Raw genomic sequence first — 21,528 nt, 5'->3', positions numbered from 1 at the left:
GATTAAAACTATGCAAAGTATCTTTTCTGGCCATACTAAAACAAAACTAGAAAGTAATTTAAGAAGTGACAAAGGATATAAACTTTTTTTCCAAAATACACAAACTGGTGGAAGTTAAATAACATACTTTTGAGTAACTGATGGGTCAAAAAAGAAATCAAGAAGAAACTTTAAAATTATCTGGAGACAATTAAAAACAAAATATAACATATTAATGCATTAAATGTAGCAAAATGATCTAACATCCAGGTCCTTGATCCATTTGGAGTTGATTTTTGTTTCTGGTGAGATAAAGTGGTTCAGTTTCATTCTTCTACATGTTTCAACCCAGTTTTTCCAGCACCATTTATTGTACAGAGCCTCCTTCTTCCATTTAATATTTTGGGCCCCTTTATTAAACATTAGATGTGTCTATAGGTGTTGAGGTTTAGTTCTGGGATTTCAGTTCTGTTTCATTGGTCTGTGGGCCTATTTTGGTCCCAGTACCAGGCTGTTTTGATGATAATGGCCTTATAATATAGTTTGAGATCAGGGAGTGTGATGCCTCCATATTTGTTTCCTTTCCTCAAGATGGTTTGGTGATTCTAGGTGTTTTCTAGTTCCAGATAAATGATTGTAATTTTTGTTCTATTCTCTTAAAGAAACTTGGTGGAACTTTGATGGGTAAAACATTAAATTTGTATATGGTTCTAGGGAGAATACTCATTTTGATGATATTAATTCTTCCAATCCATGAACATGGTGTGTCTTTCCATTTCTTGGTATCATTTTCTGTTTTCCTTGAGTAGTGAGTCGTAGTTTTCAGTATACAAGTCTTTCACTTCTTTGGTCAGCTTTATTCCTAGGTATTTTATTGACTTTGCTGCAACAATGAATGAGAGTGATTTCTGGATATCCTCTTCTTCAGATTTAGTGTTTGCATAAAGAAATGCCACTGATTTTTATACATTGATTTTGTAGCCTGACACCATGCTATATTGCCTAATAACTTCCAGGAGTTTTCTGCTGGATTCTTTAGGTTTTTCTATGTATATTATCATATCATCTGCAAACAGTAAGAGCTTGACTTCTTCCCTTCCAATATTCCTTTCATTTCTTTCTCTTGCCTGATTGCTATGGCAAGAACTTCTAATACTATGTTGAAGAGTCATGATGATAATGTACAGCCCTGTCTATTCCCCGATCTGAGGGGAAATGCTTTCAGCTTCTGTCTATTGAGTATGATGTTGGCTGTAGGTTTGCTATATATGGATTACAGTGTCTTGAGGAATTTCCCGTCTATTCCCCTTTTTTGTAGTGTTTTGAGCATGAGTAGGTGTTGGATTTTGTCAAGGGCTTTCTCAGCATCTATTGAGATAATCCTGTGGCTTTTGGTCTTGCTTTTATTTATGAGGTGAACGACATTGATTGACTTACCTGTGTTGAACCAGACTTGCATTCCTGGGATAAATCCCATTTGGTTGTGATGAACAATCTTTTTGATACACTGCTGTATCTGGTTGGCCAGGATCTTGTTTAATATTTTGGCATTTATGTTCATCAGAGATATTGGTCTGTAGATTTCCTTTTTTGTTGTGTCCCTATCTGTTTTTGGTATCAGGGTGATGTTAGCTTCATAGAAGGTGGAAGGTAATATTCCAGTTTCTTGATCTTGGGTAAGAGCTTTAGAAGTATAGGTATTAACTGTTTCCTGAAGGTTTTGTAGAATTCATTTGTAAAGCCATCTGCTCCAGGATTTTTGTTGTTGGGGAGATTCTCAATAGCTGTTTTTATTTCTTTGTGATTGGTGCATTTAGGTTTTGTAGTTCTTCTTGGTTCAGTTTAGGAAGGGCATATGTATCTAGAAATTCTTCCAGATTCTCTAGCTTCGTAGCATATAATGCTTTATAGAAGTTTCAAATGATTTTTCTGGATTTCTGTGGTGTCAGTTGTGATATCTCCTCTATCATTTACAATTCTATTTATTTGAGTCTTCTCCTCCCCCCCCCCTTTTTTTTTAGTGAGTCTGGCTAGGGGTTTGTCAATCTTATTTAATTTTTCAAAGAACCAACATTTGGCTTCATTGATCTTTTGTATGGTTCTTTATTTTCGATGTTGTTTATTTCTGCTCTAAGTTTAGTGATTTCCGTCCTTCGGGTTGCTTTAGGGTTCCTCTGTTCCTCTTCCTCTAAGTCCTTAAGGCATGCAGTAAGGTCGTTTATTTGAGCTTTTTCATGTTCTCTAATGTGTGCTTGTATGGCGATGAGTTCCCTCTCAGTACTGCTTTAACTGTGTCCCAAATATTTTGATAGCTTGTGTCTTCATTTTCATTTGTTTCTAGGAACATTTGAATTTCTTCCATGAATGCCTCTCTGACCCAGTGGCTCTTAAACAGCATGTTGCTGAGTTTCCAAATTTTGTGACTTTTAGTAATTTTCTGTTTGTTGTTGCACGTTAGTTTTACTCTACTGTGGTCTTAGAAGACACTTGGGATGATGTCAATGCTCTTGAATTTGTTGATGCTATCTTTGTGGCCTTACATGTGGTCTATCCTTGACTATGTGCTGTGTGGTTTTACATGAATGTGTATTCCAATTTTGGGGGGTGAAGAACTCTGAAAATGTCCAGGAGGTCTAGTCTGTCCATCTATTCATTTAATTCTCTTGTTTCTTTGTTGATTCTCTGCTTCATTGATCTAAGTGTGAGAGTGGGATTTTAAAGTCCCTAACTATTATTGTATTACTATTGATGTATTTTTGTAGTTCTTTCAGTAGGTGTTTGATGTTTTTAGAAGGTCCCTCATTGGGTGCATAGATGTTAATAATTGTTAAATCTTCTTGGTTGATTAATCCTCTGATCATTATGTAATGGCCTTGCCTAACTTTCATTATTTTATTTAATTTAATGTCTATGGTATCAGAGATGAGAATGGCTGTCCCTGCCTTTTTTTGTGGTCCATATGCCTGCATGATAGTTTTCCATTCTTTCACTTTAAGTCTGTATTTGTCTTGTTGGGTCAGGTGGGATTCTTGCACACAGCATATGGTTGACTTGTATTTTCTGATCCATCCTCTCACTCTGTGCCTTTTAATAGACAAGTTTAAGCCATTGATATTTATTGATATTATGGATTTAATGTACTGTAGTACCATTATCAATAATTTTTTATGTTCTCTGATATATAGCAAGTAGTATGGTGATGTTCTTGTTTATAAGATGTTTTTTAGAACCTCTTTCAGGGCAGGCTTGGTGAAGGTTGCCTCCTTTTACTGTTGCTTGTCTGAGAAGGTTTTGATCCCTCCATCTAGTTTGAATGAAAGTGTAGCAGGACATATCCTCCTTTCAAATCCTTTTTCATTGAGGTCTCGATAGTTATCTTGCCATTCTCTTCTGGCTGTTAGAGTTTGAGTGGAGAAATTTGCTAATAGTCTTATGTGTTTTCCTTTGTATGTGCCTTTTTCTTTTTCTCTTACAGCATTTAGGATCCTTTCTTTATACTTACTTCTTTTCATTGTAACTGTGATGTGCCTTGGTGTCTTCAGCTCTGGGTTAATTCTGTTTGGACTCTCTGGGCCTCTTGGATATTAATGTTCTTTCTGTTGTTTAGGTCTTTAAAGTTTTCTTCTATTATTTCCTCAAGAATATTTAATTCCCCTTCCTCTCTTTCTTCCTCTGGTAGGCTAATTATACTTTTTTGTGATGATTCCATATGTCTCTATTATTGTTTTTAGTGTTTCTCAATCTCTTTTTGAGCTTTTTACCTCTTTCTTTGTTTTCTCTAACTCATTCTCTGTCTGGCTAATTCTGTTTTCTGCTTCTGTTAGTCTGCTTTCCCTTCCTTCAGCTTCTTTCAGTTCATTTATAGTATTAGCTTGTTCTGCCTGTTAGCTCAGCTATTTCAGCTTTCAGTTCTCTAATTACCTCGAAGTAGCAAGTATTTTCCTTGAGGGTCTCATTTTTTGTTTCCCTAATTCTGATAGATCTTACCTCCATTGTTGTTTCCATTTCTGTGATTATTATGTTTATTATTGCTTGCATACTTTTCTTATCTATGGCTACTTCTGACTGATTTGGAATTTCTTCTGTGCTCCTGTCCTGATTCATTGTGGTAGCAGTTTTATTTGCTCTAGATTTAACCTTTTTTTTTTTTATTGATAGTGGTTTTTATTTTTCTGTTCTGTCGTTCTTTTGTTGTGTTTTGAGTACAAGCCACACTATACTAAAAACCTTTCATAAATCAGTCACCAACATCAGAAATTACAACAATAGCAACTGTAGGAAGGGTTGATGTAGTCCAACCAATACTGGTTAGCCAAACAGCACCACCAGTTCAAGAAAAAATAGCAACCAAAAGAAAAAGAAGGAGAAAGAACAAAAGGGAAAGCAACAATAGACAATTATGCAAATCTACTGTCCACTGTAAATTCTAGGGATAGTAAGAGGAGAAAGGGAACTAGAAAATAGAGACATGCACACACACACACAGAGTCCACTCCGAGTTATTTATTCCACAAAATAATTCCTAAACGAGTATCAATGAATTCAGAAAGCAAAAGAAGGAAGAAAAGAAAAAGAGGAAAGAAATAAATTTTTTTTAAAAAAGCAGTGAAGGAAAGAGTTTTTTTTTTTTTTTTTTAAATTAGGAGAGGAAAAGGAAAGTGGAAGGAAGGAAGAGGGGGAGAGAAACAGGTTCTTCTCACAATGGATAGGACACCCAGTTACCTATCAATTGAAAAAACAATAGTTAATTTTGCTCATCCTGAGGAAGGAGGAGGGAAAAGGGATACATGTATATAATAATAGTAATAATAATAAAATAAAATAGAGTAAGAAACCCTAACAGTCAGTCTGTTGCTTGGACTGCTCTGGATTGGCTGTAGGCAAAAACCCTCTAGGTAGACTTTCCCAGATAGGGCTGAGGCTCTAAGTGGTCAGGTTTTTGTCACTCAAATAGAGCTCCAGCCTCCCAGAAAAAAAAGGAGAAGGAAAATAAAAAGAAAAAGGCTTGGAATGACACCCCTGGTGAACCAGGAATCTTGGTAAAGAAAATTGCTCAGCAGGAAGCCTGCTAGGACAGGCTGCCCAGCTTGTGGGGGCTATTTCTGGTTAGGGGAGCAGTGAGTTTAGAAATAAGCCCAAAAGATTTAACTTTTTCCTTTTGGCCTCTGTTTGCCAGCCCAAGAGTGGGTTATAGGACTCTTTTTTGATGTCATCCTTTCCACCCCTTGTTCACCCTCCTACAGATGGCCCGGTACCCCACCCTATCAAGAGAATCCCAGGCTTTAAGATGCTTCTGTTTGGAGCTCATGCCAGCTGTTGTTTCCAAGTTGCCATCTTGGCCCCACCCCATATCTTTGCATTTTATTTTAAAGATAAATCTTACCTGTATAGAAATATAATGGAAATTGCTATGTACTTTTTCTTGACCTTTGATTTCTTTTTTTTTTTTTAAAGATTTTGTTTATTAATGAGAAAGATAGGAGAGAGAGAGAAAGAACCAGACATCACTCTGGTACATGTGCTGCTGAGAATTGAACTCAGGAACTCATGTTTGAGAGTCCAGTGTCTTAGCCATTGTGCCACCTCCTGGGGCACAACCTTTGATTTCTAAATAAAACCATTTTCTTAAAATGTCCTCCACATTCACCCATCCAAGATCTGCTACAAGAAGTGCTTTGAACAGGGGGTTGGGTAGTAGTGCAGCGGGTTAAGTGCAGGTAGTGCAAAGTGCAAGTACTGGCATAAGGATCCAGAGACCCTGGCTCCCTACCTGCAGGGGGGTTGCTTAACAAATGGTGAAGCAGGTCTGCAGGTGTCTTTCTCTCCTCCTCTCTGTCTTCCCCTCCTCTCTCCACTTCTCTCTGTCCTATCCAATAATGATGACAGCAAAAATAACAACAATAATAACCAAAACAGCATTAAACAAGGACAACAAAAGGGAAAAAAAATAGCCTCAGCAGCAATGGATTCCTGGTGCAGGCACCAAACCCCAGCAATAACCCTGGAGGCAAAAAAAAAAAAAGAAAGAAAGAAAGAAAGAAAGAAAGAAAGAAAGAAAGAAAGAAAGAAAGAAAGGCTTTGAACAAACATCCTTTTATGTTTTCTGCCTATGATTGTGCTGTCACTGACTTCCCTTTGCAAATCGATCTTTTTTGACATATGAATAGACTTCATGACTGCTTTTAAAATAAATAATTCCATAGAAATTTTAAAGCTTCCATACATAATGGGATGTAATATGATACAATGCATGTTTCCTTGTTTAGTGTAAGCTTCAGTATGTTAAGAATGCAGTTACTTTCAGAGAAAAAAATAAATAGGAGACTTCCATGTCCATTGTCATTCTTGTTCAACATAATTGAAATTTATGAGGATATTAGGAACCTTTTACACAGTAGCCTGCAAATTCTGTTTCTCATGAAATTGGGTTCAGAAAGTAGTTTCTGAACTTACATTGCAGCCAGTTGATGGAAGCACATGATCTTTTGATTTTATCCGTATATCTATTTATAATTTTGCTTAGGTATCTCAAATTAACTAGATCCCTAGCTCATTTTGCAGTTATATTTTATTATATTAAATATCTATTTATTATAAAATCAGTTGCCGAAAACTGCTCATGGATTATAGTGGGTAATTGACACAATATTTCTAATGTCATTTTGGCTCTTTTATCCCATCTAGAAGTTTTTCTTGAGCACAGCTGATAGTACTGGTATGCAGAAGTGGGCTATATAAATACCACAAGGTTCAAATCCTCTCAGGTAATGGACCTCTACTTGGTTCATATTCCCTGTCACATTAAAGGAAAATTTTTTTAATCTTTAAAGCATTTATGAACATGAGTTTTAACCATATTTATTTTTATTAGGGATTGCTTTCATAAATATGCATCTTTAGACATTTGAAATCTTCAAATGGTCATCAAGTTTGCAGAATTTATTTATGGTCTTAACCAAATTCACTTATAAAATTAGAAAGTTGGGAGTCAGGCAGTAGCGCAGCAGGTTAAACACACGTGGCGCAAAGCACAAGGACCAATAAGGATCCCGGTTCGAGCCCCCGGCTCCCCACCTGCAGGGGAGTCGCTTCACAGGTAGTGAAGCAGGTCTGCAGGTGTCTTTCTCTCCCCCTCTTTGTCTTCCCCACCTCTATACATGTCTCTCTGTCCTAACAACGACGACATCAATAACAACAACAATAATAACATACAACAATGATAAAACAAGGACAACAAAAGGGAAAAATAATAAATATTAAAAAATTTAAAAAATAAAATTAGAAAGTTAAGAACAGATTTTCTATGGTCCAAGTGTAGCACAAGAGATAAAACTTTGGACTCTTAAACATACAATTTTAAGTTTCATCCTAGTATCCTATGTGCTAGAGTGATACAGTGATTCTCCCCACCCACCACCATAAACCAGTAAAAAAAGTTTTTTGAAAAGAAATCACAGAAAGAAATAATTTAGTAAGTTTGGAATTCACCTAAAGTGAAAAATGTTCAAAATACAGTTGAGGCAAGATAGTGTAGGATATTATACTTCGGTGGAAGTTACTTTGTATTCCCAGGATCTGGCTCTGTGCAGCATGCAGTTGGTGCTTAACCCAAGATATCAGTGTTGGTGCAACTTAGAGGTGTCTGTAAGTAAAGACATGTACAAAGTTTAAGTTTGACGTCCTTTGCTTAGCTATCAGAATATCTCTGCATAGTTTCAGCTGTAGGTCTTCCTCAATGAAATTTACAACAAATAGATAAAGATAGGTAGATAGCTAGATATTTACAGTTTTTTTAAATCACTCCGAAACCCATAACGTCTTTCTGATTATGCTGTAATCATTAGTTTACCTGTTACAATTTGTCTTTAACTGGAAATCCCACAATACAGGACACTGCCATGCTCATAGTTGGTTTCTTGCCAAATATTTGGTAGATATCAATGTCTGTTTTTAAAGACATGAAAAAGCTGAGGTACAGAAAGGATAGGTAACAACTGTACTTCAAAACTAAGCATATTATACTTCTGATATTGTCATCATTCCTTTTTAAAAACCTATAATACTTGTGGTCCTGAAAAACTCAGGTTTACAAATAGAGGTCTTCCCTAAAAAAAATTGTGAAGAAAAAGCGACTTTTGTTTCCAGAGCTTCATTATGTGTGTTGGATACATATGCATCTACAGTAACCACAGCCTAGAAGATGGATTTGAAAGTATGCTACGGGTGATCGTTCAGCAAGTTTTTTTTTTTTTCTCCATGTTTGAATTTTATCATGTCTGCCTCTAGTAGATCAAAGGAAAAATGTCCAGTTGTTTTCTTTCCTAACTCCTTCATTTTTGTCACCATACACAAAACCTCTACCTGTATAGAAATTGTCCCATAACAAGATTAGCTACAGTGCTGGGTTTTTATAATCTAACCAGTAGGGAAGATCCTGATTCACCATCAAGTAGGATACGAGTGAGTCTTTCCTTCTCAATTAGTATTGCTGTTACTTGGCTGCTGGTTACTGATTAAAATCCTACAGCAACAGTTAAGATTGCTCCAAGTTACAGTGTCTCCCTACCCCTCAAACTGCAACACACACACACACACACACACACACACACACACACACACACACACACACACACACACACACTGCAGTATATTTGATTTGCAAAGTGATTGTGTGAGATCTGAAAAAGTGATTATCCCTCCTGCTTGAAAAAGTCAGTTATTTAGATATTTTGATGTGGAAGGAACAAGGCTTAGCAGAACTAGATCTTCATTGCTAAACTATGGCATTTGCAGGTCATAGACATTACTTAACATTTAATGTGTTCTTTAAAAATAAATAAAACCACAAAATGTGTTTCTGTGTCTTTTGACCTTAAGGTAGATAAATATCCCAAGCTTGAGAAAGTGTGTACATTTAAAGTAAACTTGGAAATACATGGTCAGTGAATTGAAAGGTCTTTACCTATGAAAATATTGAGAAATTTATGAAGAATATTTTTGTTATATTGAGAAATTTATAAAGAATGTTTGTTATGGGTATTAACATCAGAAACAGCTAAATAAGTATACTAGTGAGATATAATTAGTGAATCTTGTTTTGGGTAACCAGCTATGCAGGGAAAAATTAAGATGCTCTCAAAATCTTTGTAATGTTATAGCATGCCAAATTTTTAAGCAATACTGTGTAACTAATTATACACTTCTGTCTTATTAAGAAAGTTTGCATTTCCAAACACATAACTAGGTTAGACCTTTCATGTTACACCTGAGAATTTGACTCAGGCTCCTTTCTGCCCAAGAAGAAATCCCATTGCCTACTATTTTCTTTTCAGTCAAATAAGTGGGTTTTACAGCATTATCATGGAGCTTCCATCTTCTTAAATTCTGTGTATGCTCGGTACCTGAATTCATCTCAGGTGGATTAAATTATCATTTTTTCTTTTTAGGACAGAAAGAAATGGAGAGAGGAGGAGAAAACGGGGGGGGGGGAGAAAGACACCTGTAGACCTGTTTCACCACCTGTGAGGCAACTCCCTTGCAGGTGGGGAGCCGGGGGCTCATACCTGGTTCTTTATGCCGGTCCTTGCACTTTGCGCCATGTGCGCTTAAACCGATGTGCTACCATCCAACTCCCTGGATGAAATTATTTTAAAACTTCATGATATCAGTATGGCATAGTGACTTAAGTAGGCTTCAGATTAACCTATGTTCAAATTCCCGCTCTACTCCATATCTCTGTCAAATTATTTGAAACTCACAGTCTTTGTCCTCATATCTGATAATATCTCCTGTTCACAATCAAGAGAATTCATTTTTTTAATATCTTTATTTATTATTGGATTGAGACAAGATGAAAGGGGAGTGGGAGATGGAGCAGGAAAGAGACAGAAAGACACCTGTAGCCCTGTTTCACCACTCTACAGATGGAGACCAGGGGCTCGAACCCAGGTCCTTGCACACTGTATTATGTGTGCTTAAGCAGAAGCATCGTTGCCTGGTCCTGAGAATTCATTTTGAAGATTTTTTTCCTGATACCTCTTCTCATCCTCACTGGATTTCTATCATTTAGAAAATAATTATTTGTCAGAGCCGATTTGGTTATTAATCAAATGGAATGTACAGAAAATATTTGGATTTTATTTTAATTTTGGTTAAAAAATGTTTCTATACTAGTCTTTTATCAATATGTATATTGATAAAAAAAACACCTATAAGTTCACAGTGTTCTAATTTTGAACAAAATTTCTTGATTTGGGAACATTATGTGTAGTAATCTGATAGTCTATGAAGAAGAAAGAAGCTTGTCAGAGAATAAGGAATTTTCAGAAAGGAATCGGATTCACACTGATTTTCTTTTTTAACTCAGTATATGTAATCTGCCCTTTGTTTCACTTGTTTCTATAAATTGGTTGGGACTTCAAAGCCAAGCAACATTTTGAAGTGCTTGTGCTTTAACTTCTTAGACTGATATACCTAAAAAAATGTTCTTTTGTTGTGTGAGAGAGATTTAGCATTTCGTTTTCAAAGGAAAGCACCATTTTTCTAAATAAACTCCCAGTTTGATGCTCTTTGCTTTACCTGAAACACATTTTCTTTTGCCTGCCCAAGCAGGGTATTTTCAGCAGAATGATCTTGATTTCTCTTTGTTCTCCTTATCTGATATGCCTTTGATAGCGGATGGTTTCTCGTTCTTTGGGAGCAAATCCAGAAGACCTAAAGGACCCAATTAAAATTAGTATCCCACGCTACGTTCTTTGTGGGCAAGGAAAGGATGAACACTTCGAATTTGAGGTCAAGGTAAGCATTCCTTCTTTTCTCTTCTGGAGTAATGGAGGCTGTAACATTACACAGTTCTTCATGTGTGTGCATGCATGCCTGTGTGAAGCTACATATTAATATCTTTATTTGTAATATGTGAATCACATTCTTCTTTAAATAAATATATGAATATCAGGACCATAGTCACTGCAGCAAAAATACCCCATAGAAGGAAGTCGTGGTTGGTAAATTCAGGTAGACTTGATGTTCCTGCCAACTACCAGCCCCACAGGGAAGATAAGCAAGTACTGCAGGTTGCTGCGGATTTTCCTACTCTTACCACTGTATATTACTGTACCCTGGGGAACCCTTAATACCAGGCAAACTAAGATTCTGGTTCACCCCTACCCATGGACATTAGGTTATTGTTCTTATCTATAAGAGGCTCAGTGAAGAATATTGCTTATGCTACATGTAACCTTTTTTCTCAGTGCATATAAAACATTGTTGTCTTGTATGCAATTAGAATACATTATACCGGGAGTCGGGCTGTAGCGCAGCGGGTTAAGCGCAGGTGGCGCAAAGCACAAGGACCGGCATAAGGATCCCGGTTCGAACCCCGGCTCCCCACCTGCAGGGGAGTCGCTTCACAGGCGGTGAAGCAGGTCTGCAGGTGTCTTTCTCTCCTCCTCTCTGTCTTCCCCTCCTCTCTCCATTTCTCTCTGTCCTATCCAACAACGACGACAACAACAATAATAACTACAACAATAAAAAAAACAACAAGGCAACAAAAGGGAATAAATAAATAAAATAAATTTTAAAAAAAATAAAAAAAAGAATACATTATACCTATTGCTGTTGTTATTTTTTTAATATTTATTTTTATTTATTTATTCCTTTTTGTTGCCCTTGTTGTTTTATTGTTGTAGTTATTATTGTTGTCGTTGTTGGATAGGACAGAAAGAAATGGAGAGAGGAGGGGAAGACAGAGAGAGGGAGAGAAAGACAGACACCTGCAGACCTGTTTCACCGCTTGTGTGCTGTTGTTATTAATGCTGTTTTTAATGATTGTTTCTATTATTGTTAGTAAGGTTTCCTAATCTCTTTTGAGCATTATTTGACTTATACAACTTTTCGGGAAGAGGTAATGAATGCTATTTGCTGACATCACACTTTCCAAAATAATGACCTCATTATATTTCTGAATTATTTATGTTGACTTATAATGCTTCCTTAAATAGTGTTGGCCACCATCTCCTCATCAAGGAATTAATATGCCACACAACTTTATTTTTGAACTTAAATGAGGGCATTGATGTAATGATGTCCAACAGGGTCACTGGTATATGACTGCAGCAAGATGTTCTTAGTCAGATAAACACCACATTGGTCATCTGGATATTGAGCTTTTGCTTGTTTGTTTGTTATTTTCTTTATTTTAATGAATGAGAAAGAAATATACAGAGAGACTGAGTGAACCCAGAGTACTGCTCAGCTCTGGCTTATGGTGACACAGGGCAGTGACACTGGGACTTTGAAGCCTCAGGTATGAAAGTCTTTTTTTGGTAATATTTTTATCTTTATTTAGTTATTGGATAGAGATAGTTAGAAATGGAGAAGGGGTAGGTTGAGAGGGAGAGAGACCGAGAGACACCTGCAGCCCTGCTTCACCATTTGCAAAGCTTTCCCCTTGCAGGTGGGGACTGTGAGCTTGAACCTAGATCCCTGCACATTGTAGCATGTGTGCTCAACCAGGTGTGCCACCACCCAACCCACTGAAAGTCTTGTTTTGCATAGGTATCATTTTACCTCCATGGCCCTCTTGATGCTGACTTTTTAAACTTGAATTCTGCTTCAGTTTACTGAGTGACATTAAATCTTTTGACTTTTCTGAGCCTCAATTTGCCCAACAAAATGTGAAGAAATTGTATATCATGAGTGGCTTCCAGATTTCTTTGTAGCAAAGGGAGACCTTTGTTCAAAGAATATCGGCTAAGGAAAGGCACTGTTGGAGGCAGATGAGCTTGAAGCTACTGTGAGGAACAGAGGGAAGAAGGAGCCTAAATCTAATCCTTCTCCAATCCCCAGTGAACTTGAAGGGATCCATGGGCCTTCTGAGGTCACTCACTTTAGGTATGCAAAGTATTTCTGTCTTCTTGTCTTCCTGAAGAATAAATACAACAACTAGCTTTTTTTTTTTTTTTTTTTTAAACCAGAGCACTGATCAGCTCTGGTTTAGGGTGTTGCAGGGGACTGAACCTGAGACTTTGGAGTACTAGGCATAAGAGTCTATGAATAACCATTATGCTATACACCCCAACCCATAATTAACTTTCTAATTAATAAAAATTTCTTATTTCTGCATACTGAATTTTCCTTAAAATAAAGATTAAAAAAAAATCTCAGACATAATTTAAGTTTATATTGAAAGGCCTGTAAAGTGGTGATGGTGGTATTTTCCACTTTACTGGACAGACTGTGTGGCTGTGTATGTGTATATTTATATTTTACTTCTCCTTTATTGTTCCATCAACTGGTTTCTTAGACTATTTACATACCTTAACATTTTAAAAAATGCAGCAGTAAATCCGTGAGTGTAGATGTTGACTAAAACTTTTGTTTTCATTCCCTTTGGATATTAACTCAGAAGTAGAATTTCAATGATAATTATATTTGTAATTTTTCTTTTTGAGGAACCTCTATTAAAAGGGCTTCATAATAGCTGAGCCTGTTTTTACTGTAGAACTCATAGCACTGTAGAGTATTTTATGACTAATTGGTACCTAGCTTTATTTCAAGAGATAAGTGTGCTGACAAAAATATGACTATTGAGTCAGTTTCATAAAATCTAAAAACAGGATAAAGATAATTTAATTATTTTAAAGCTGAGCTGATTTAAGTAAAAAATTGTATGAAAGTGGTATGTGTGCCAGTGGGACCAACATTGTGGAGATGTTACTCACTATAAAGGCAAGAGAGTAAAACCAAATACAAAAAATCTTATGAAGCCTTTAAGAATCTAGGATTTCACTTTAAAACACATATAAATCTGGGTTGGATGGTGGTGCAGTAAAGCAAACATGTGCCAGGACCTGAGCAAGGACCCGGGTTTGAGCCTCTGCTCCCAACCTGCAACAGGGACTCTTCACAAGCAGTGAAGCAGGTTTGCAGGTGTGTCTGTCTGTCTGTCTGTCTGTTTATCTGTCTTCTCCTCCCCTCTCAGTTTCTCTCTGCCCTATTGAATAATATGGGGGGGAAAAAAGAAAGAAAATGGCCGCCAGAAGTGGTAGATTCATAGTGTCATCACCAAGACTTAGCAGTAAACCTGGAGGCATAATATATATATATCTGAAGAGTCTTGTTTTCCTTGAGCTTATCAAAGCCATGTCCTAAAAGCATGTCTTTGTTCTGACCCTTCTTTATACTTATCCCAGGTTTTACTGCTTTTGTGCCAGGAATGGTTAGCCTTTGTCTGGAGAATTCCAAGTTCCTAGAAGAAAGGATTGTTTCAACTATATAAATGTAGGTGTGCTAAGGACTTCCTTCCTCAGAGAGATGCCCTAAAACTGAAGTGTCAAGGGCTCAATACTACCAACAAACACGATATGAGTATACTGCCCCTTCCTTTAACATGCAAATGAAGCACAGTTGGTCTGAGTTAAGGCATAGTGGTTGGAGCAGTGCTGGGTTCACCATCATCCTGCTCCATCTCCTCCAGGTAGTCTTGACAAATCAACTTCACAGTTCTTCCTCTAGAGCATGGGGGTAGTGCAGCCGTCTTGGCTAAGTTACTGTGAAGCCAGTGAAAGCTTGTATATTGAAATGCTGGAACAGTGCCTGCCACATACTCAGGGGTGGGGTTCATGCCTCTACTTTGCCAACAGACCATAACATTCATTGCTACAGCAATCTGCTAAAATAGCATTACTGCATGAAACAAATGGCTCACAGAGCAAATGAAATCTCTGATCACATAATCTGTTACATCTGTATAAATTGCTTTAAGTTTAAGCATACATAGAGAAGCAGATGGAAGAAGATCACATGGATACACAGAGGGTGAGGTGGGCATGTGGGCAGAGAACAGCTATCCAACCCCCCAGGGGTCACACCATGTTCAGCTCTTCTCTCTCTTCTACCTCCTTCTGTGCTGCCATGCTTATCAGGACCTTACCAGGGGTCTTGGTGGATGCTGGGTACCCAAAGCAAATTCTTTCTTGCTCCACGAGGATACACCCTATTGTAGCCTCCTGAAAGACCTGCACTTCTTGGGTAGAACACATATGAAAACAGCATAGGACAGGGCTAGGTATCACCATGGGTGTTCAGTTGAAGGCTGAGGTAGTTCTCAACCCTGAGTGAGCATAATCATGACTTAACATTTTCTTAGTAACATTCTAGCCTGCTCCATCTTATCTCCTTATTATACTGTTAGTATGACATAGGTTGTAGGTCTTTTTATCGCACCTCTCATGAATTCTGTTGTGTCTCACAAGATGTGTTCTTGGTCATTATCCTTTCTCACATAGTCTATGAAATTTACTTATAAGCTTCTAGCTTACTTACTGACTACTAACCCCTTCCTAAGGACATCATCCACCCTCTGGGGAAGAATTAAATGTGCCCAAATAATACTTAGACACCTACTATTCCTTTTTTTATTTTATACTCATGAAGCCTGTCAGACATTTTTTTCCTGATCAACACCTATAGGTAAGGGAGAACACTAACCTCTACCTAGCACCTTCTTTCCTCCAGGCACTTGGCTAGCCAGTTCCACAAATTTGGAAAATGTTGCAAGAGAGGTATTATTCACATTTAATGAATTAGGAAATTAAAAGTGACTTGCCCTAGGCTAGCTATACAGTTGATAAGTAAGCCACAGGCCCCCCATACCAAATGACCCTGTCACATGTAAGTCCCTTGAGACATGCAGGTCCCTTTGCTTACTCATTTCAATATACCTTGTAAATATCACTGCTTTCTGCATTTCTAAAAGCCAGGGCCATATTTAAGTTATGCTCTAAACTTAGTGACCATTTCTAAATTTTTGCCTGCTTCTAAAATTTGCTCTTATATTTGTATGTGTTTTAATTTTTAATCTTGAATTCTGGTCAAGTCACAGGCACTTTGTAAATTAGATCTATTGCTAAGGCGTTGACAAGCATGGTGGATTTGGTGGTAGATAGACCTGCCAGGAAGCATAAAGAGAAAATGCCGAGAAAATTTGCACTTTGAGAGTTGAAACTATCACATTCACAGTCAGAGAAATTTCTCTTTATTTGGCAGAACTGAAATAAGTGTCATTCTAGCTTATTAGATAAACTATGCACACATACGTCTTTTTAGAAATACTCCCCACTTGATAAAATAAATGTTAAGGATTGCGTGTTGACTTCAGAACCTCTGCCTATTAGTAGCTTGATAAATTATCTCCTTGCCTGGGTATAAGCACAGCTGAGAAAAATAGTGTTCCATATGCTGTGGTCCATCCAGATTCAAATACCCCATTTGTGTGTTATTTCCAAACATAAGTAACTGGAAGAAAAATAGCACTGGGGTTTCAAGAGTGATACTTTATATTTTTAAAACACTATTTATTCAAGAAATTTGTCTTTTCACTGAAAAAAATTAAAGAAAACATTTTTCCACTCCTCTGTTTTCACACAAAGCAACTAATCTTTTATATTGCTTTTTTTTTTACTTGGGCAGCTGTTTTTATCATCATAAAATGATATACATATAAGAAATGATGAAGAAGAAATGAGATTGAACTACAAACACCTAAGAAAACAGTCATCACTTTGCAGTCATACCTTGAATTTCCATTTCAAATCTGTTTTACCTTTATCAAATTACACTAATATGTTTCTCAAGCTAAGTTTAGAATTTCAGTCTTACATTCTCCTGAGATTAAAGTTTATCTTAGAATACATCATGAAGTGACTTGAATACCGTATTTCACAAAGACTGCTCTTGTATAGCCAGGCCTTTCAGTAGTAAATATAAGAAATCTTTCTTTAGGTATGTGGTGACAGTGCCAGAGGCTTAGCATTTATTGAGTACCCAAACACTCTGCTAGTTGCACATTTTTAAAAAATATTTATTTATTTAATATTTATTTATTTATTCCCTTTTGTTGCCCTTTTTGGTTTTTTTTATTGTTGTAGTTATTATTGTTGTCGTCGTTGTTGGATAGGACAGAGAGAAATGGAGAGAGGAGGGGAAGACAGAGAGAGGGAGAGAAAGATATACACCTACAGACCTGCTTCACCGCCTGTGAAGCGATGCCCCTGTAGGTGGGGAGCCAGGGGCTTGAACCAGGATCCTTAGCCGATCCTTGCGCTTTGCGCCACGTGCACTTAACCCGCTGCGCTACCACCTGACTCCCAAGTTGCACATTTTTAAAAATCTATTTGAAGATTCATTTATTGATTTTATGAGAATGAAAAGAAAGACTGACTGAAATTAGAGCCCTACCTGGTTATAGGCTAGGAGTCTCAGAACCAAGGCCTCAATCCTGCTAAGCATATACTCAACCCACTACAGTCTTTTTTTCTTCCTTCTTTTTTCAATTTACTTGAAGTGTGTCATTTAAAAAAAAATTTTATTTATTTATTTATTTATTTATTCCCTTTTGTTACCCTTGTTTTATTGTTGTAGTTATTATTGTTGTTATTGATGTCGTCGTCATTGGATAGGACAGAGTGAAATGGAGAGAGATGGGGGAGACAAAGAAGGGGAGAGAAAGACAGACATCTGCAGACCTGCTTCACCACTTGTGAAGCAACTCCCCTACAGGTGGGGAGCTGGAGGCTCCAACCGGGATTCTTCCACCGGTCCTTGCGCTTTGCACCACCTGCACTTAACCCGCTGCACTATCGCCCACTCCCATTTTTTTTTTTAATGGATAAGAAAGGTGAATTGAGAATGAATGGACTGAAATCAGGATCTAGGCTTCTCTTTAAAAAATGTGTGTGTTGGGAGTCGGGCTGTAGCGCAGCGGGTTAAGCACAGGTGGCGCAAAGCACAAGGACCGGCATGAGGATCCTGGTTCGAACCCCGGCTCCCCACCTGCAGGGGAGTCGCTTCACAGGCGGTGAAGCAGGTCTGCAGGTGTCTATCTTCTCTCCATTTCTCTCTGTCCTATCCAACAACGACAACAACAATAATAACTACAACAATAAAACAACAAGGGCAACAAAAGGGAATAAATAAATAAAATAAATATTAAAAAAATGTGTGTGTGTATTTATATTTATATATATTGAACCTGGGACTTTGAAGCCTCAGGCATGAGAGTCTCTTTGCATAACCATTATGCTGGCAAACCCTAGAAGAAGAACCATTATGCTATCTATCCCAGCCCTTTCACAGTACTTCTAAATCAACAGATGATTCTTTCCATAAGATATTTGGTAAATGACATTTTTCTCTGTTTTGTTTTTTCTTTCCTTTATCTCCCCTAATGCCTATTTTGTAAAAACTTTAGATAATTATGAGTAAGTTATAAAAAGACTGAACTGCCAGTAATTCTGATGTCCACATTTTAGAAGAGAAATTAAATTGTAAAAAGTAGCATGGAGGAGCATATTGAAGAGACTCAGAGCTCTACTGTCTCCTTTACTCAGTCAATTATTATTTCTCAAATATTTATTTGCTGCCTTTAAAACACACAGTATATATGCGTATATAGTATATGAAATCTATTGTGCATATTGTATATAATTATGTAATACAAGCCATACTAGAAGTTAGCAGGGTATTGAGGAACAGGAAAGATAAATAGAAGCAGTTCCTTTACTCAACGATCATCAATGTGTATGTGGGAGGGGTTGGGAGAAATAGCAAAAAAAGTAAAATAATCAGAGCAGAGGAGCTCGTAAAGGGCAATTGGGAAGACTTAGAACTTTTGCTTGCTCAAGAGTGATTGGTGGAAGCAATTACAGAAGTCAGACCTTCCACCTTCTGCAACCTGTAATGACCTTGGGCCCATATTCCCAGAGGGATAAAGAATAGGAAAGCTATCAGGGGAGGGGATGGGATATGGAGTTCTGGTGGTGGGAATTGTGTGGAGTTGTACCTCTCTTATCCTATGGTTTTTGTCCGTGTTTCCTTTTTGTAAATTAAAAAAAAAAATTGGTGGGTATTGACAAGTGATGATGAGATAGAAATCTGAAGGCAGATAAGTGAAAATGATTTATTAGTCATAGGATATAGTACAGGGTGAGATCTGTTGTAGAGGAGGGCCTCTTCCTATCCTTAAGGAAAACAAGTAAAGATGAAGAGGTTTTGAAGAGGGGGAGAGAGTTCTGGCAACAGCATAATTATGAAATTGGCTGAAGTGGTGCTTAAAGAGTTGACTTTATGTGACCAGATTCATCTGAGTAAAATTAGGCCCATTGTCTATGAAGATTAAAAATCTGGAACATTTCAAAACAGTCATATTACAATTGCAATTTGAAAGGATTTTCAAGCAGGAAAGGGCCTGCTGAGTTAAAGTGGCATCAATTTTATGCTAGTGCCTACTTTCCTGCCTTAGGAGACTGACTCTTCAGTGCTGGGCAGTACATAAAGGAGAGAGAGAGTTGATACCAGAGACTATCTAATATGAATTATTCTGAAGGGCTCTCCACCAGATTTTCTTAAGAACTAGGAATCTTGAGTTGCCGGTTCTCCAGTAACAGGAAGACTGACCTGGAGTCCAGGTTACAGTTGTAGAAGAAGGGTTTGAGAGAGGAGACTGGGAGACTAGAGAGGTCTCAAAGCAGTGATAGTGAGAAGGTGACAGTATGCTCAGCACGTGTGAAATGAGCATGTCTGCTAGAAATCTGAAAGCACTGGTGCTGTCGCTATCGTCAGAAAATTTGGTGATCTTAGAGGTAGACCAAAGCAAGGAGGAACTGCATGGAGACAATAAGTTTCTCCTGTGGTTAGTAGAGCACTGACTCCTTTACCACCTCCAATTCAGTTTCATTCACAACAGTTGCTGTGAAGAGATTTTCATGAAATCTAATGTATAATGCTTGGTACTATGCAGATTTATTTGTGATACATTTTCATGCTTTCTCAAACATGTTCATAGTTATGTTGCTACCAAAAAAACAAAAAAAACCCTGTAGTTTGCAAAACTGATAAATCCTTTTATATATACTAAGTTGATATTATAGCATTTATTCCAAACTAAATAAATCTTATTTTTAACTGAATGAAGTAGTTCTGACAAAGGCTGTTTGAAAATTAAATGATAGGGGGCCAGGTGGTGGTGCACCTGGTTGAGCGCACATGTTACAGTGCACAAGGACCCGGGTTTGAGCCCCAGGTCCCCACCTGCAGGGGGGAAGCTTTGTGAGTAGTGAAGCAGTGCTGCAGGTGTCTCTTGCCTCTCTTCCTCTTTATCTGCCCCTTCCCTCTCAATTTCTGGATGTCTCTATCCAATAAATAAATAAAAATTCAAAAAAAGGAAAATTAAATGATGGGCTGGTGCCGTGGCACACCTGGTTGAGTACCCATGTTACAGCACACAAGAACTCAGGTTCGAGCCCCCAGTCCCCACCTGCAGAGGGAACGCTTTACAAGTGGTGAAGCAGTGCTGCAGGTGTCTCTTTGTCTCTCTCCTTCTCTATCTCCCCTCTTTCTCAATTTCTGACTATCCAATAAATAAAGATAATAAAAACAAACTAAAAAGAGAGAAAATAAATGATATTGGAGAGAATTCTGCAAGTAACTGTTGAAACAAGGCCCAGTAAGAAAGTGACATATGAGCAAAGACTTGAAGCATATGACAGATCTGTTTATGCTAAGTAGAATTCCAGTAAGCGGGAAAATTTTATAGAGTCCATGAGGTCATATGTGTTGTGCATATGTTTGATGCATTATCGCTAAGCAAGAAGGCCTAAATCAATAGAAGATGAAGCCAGAGAGGAGAGAAATCATGAAGATCCTTGTAGGTCAGTGAAAGAACCTGAATTTCTTTTATTTTTTTATTAGCGATTTAATAATGATTGGAAAGATTGTAGCATAAGAAGGGTACAATTCCCACCACCAGAGTTCTGTATCCCATCCCCTACATTGGAACCTTCCCTGTTCTTTATTGCATCTGGGGCAACGGGCCAAAGATCTTTATAGGATGCAGAAGGTGTGATGTCTGGCTTCTGTAATTGCTTCTCTGCTGGACAGGGGCACTGGCAGATCGATCCATACCCCCATCCTGTTTCTATCTTTCCTTATTGTGGCAGGGCTCTGAAGAGTTGGTTCCAGGACACATTGGTGAGTCATTTGTCCAAGGAAGTCAGGATGGTGCCATGGCAGCATCTGCAACTTGGAGGCTGAAAAGCATTAAGATATAAAGCAGAACTCATTTTTTAATAATTAGGAACCTAAGGGTAAGAATATAGCAGATAAGATTTGGGGTCTCCATTTTTGAAAAAACTAGGAAGTCTATTTTAGATATATTCCAAGGGGCCCATAATTTTACCAATTTTTCCAGAGCCTTAAAACTAAAATACAGGGGCCAGGTGGTGGCACACTTGGTTAAGCACGTACATTACAGTATGCAAGGATCCAGGTTCAAGCCCCTGGTCCCCACCTGTAGGGGGAAAGCTTCATGAGTGGAGAAGCAGGGCTCCAGGTGTCTATCTATCTCCCTCTCTATCTTCTCCTCTCAATTTCTCTCTGTCTCTATACAATAATAAATAAATAAAGCATTAAAAAAAACTAAAATACAAGTGTGCTAAAAGTAGAGTCTGGAGAGGTAGTGTCACAGTTGAGAATAGGAGTAGATCAGGGCAG

The 21,528-nt window shown here is 37.7% G+C and overlaps 1 protein-coding gene across 4 annotated transcripts in view; it reads left to right on the top strand.

Annotated features, from left to right (window-relative positions):
* Positions 1-21,528, top strand: part of KIF16B (kinesin family member 16B) — a 341,204-nt gene that overhangs the window by 235,743 nt on the left and 83,933 nt on the right. For all 4 annotated transcript variants that reach the window (XM_060186445.1, XM_007525760.3, XM_060186438.1 and 1 more), the window contains one exon: positions 10,654-10,776. In XM_060186445.1, coding sequence (XP_060042428.1) covers positions 10,654-10,776 — 123 coding nt within the window. The remainder of the gene's footprint in view (positions 1-10,653; positions 10,777-21,528) is intronic.

This window comes from Erinaceus europaeus, chromosome 1, assembly GCF_950295315.1.
Source record: "Erinaceus europaeus chromosome 1, mEriEur2.1, whole genome shotgun sequence".
NCBI classification, from domain to species: Eukaryota; Metazoa; Chordata; class Mammalia; order Eulipotyphla; family Erinaceidae; genus Erinaceus; species Erinaceus europaeus.
Note: the sequence above shows the minus strand (reverse complement) of the source record. Positions and strands in the feature narration are given on the sequence as shown.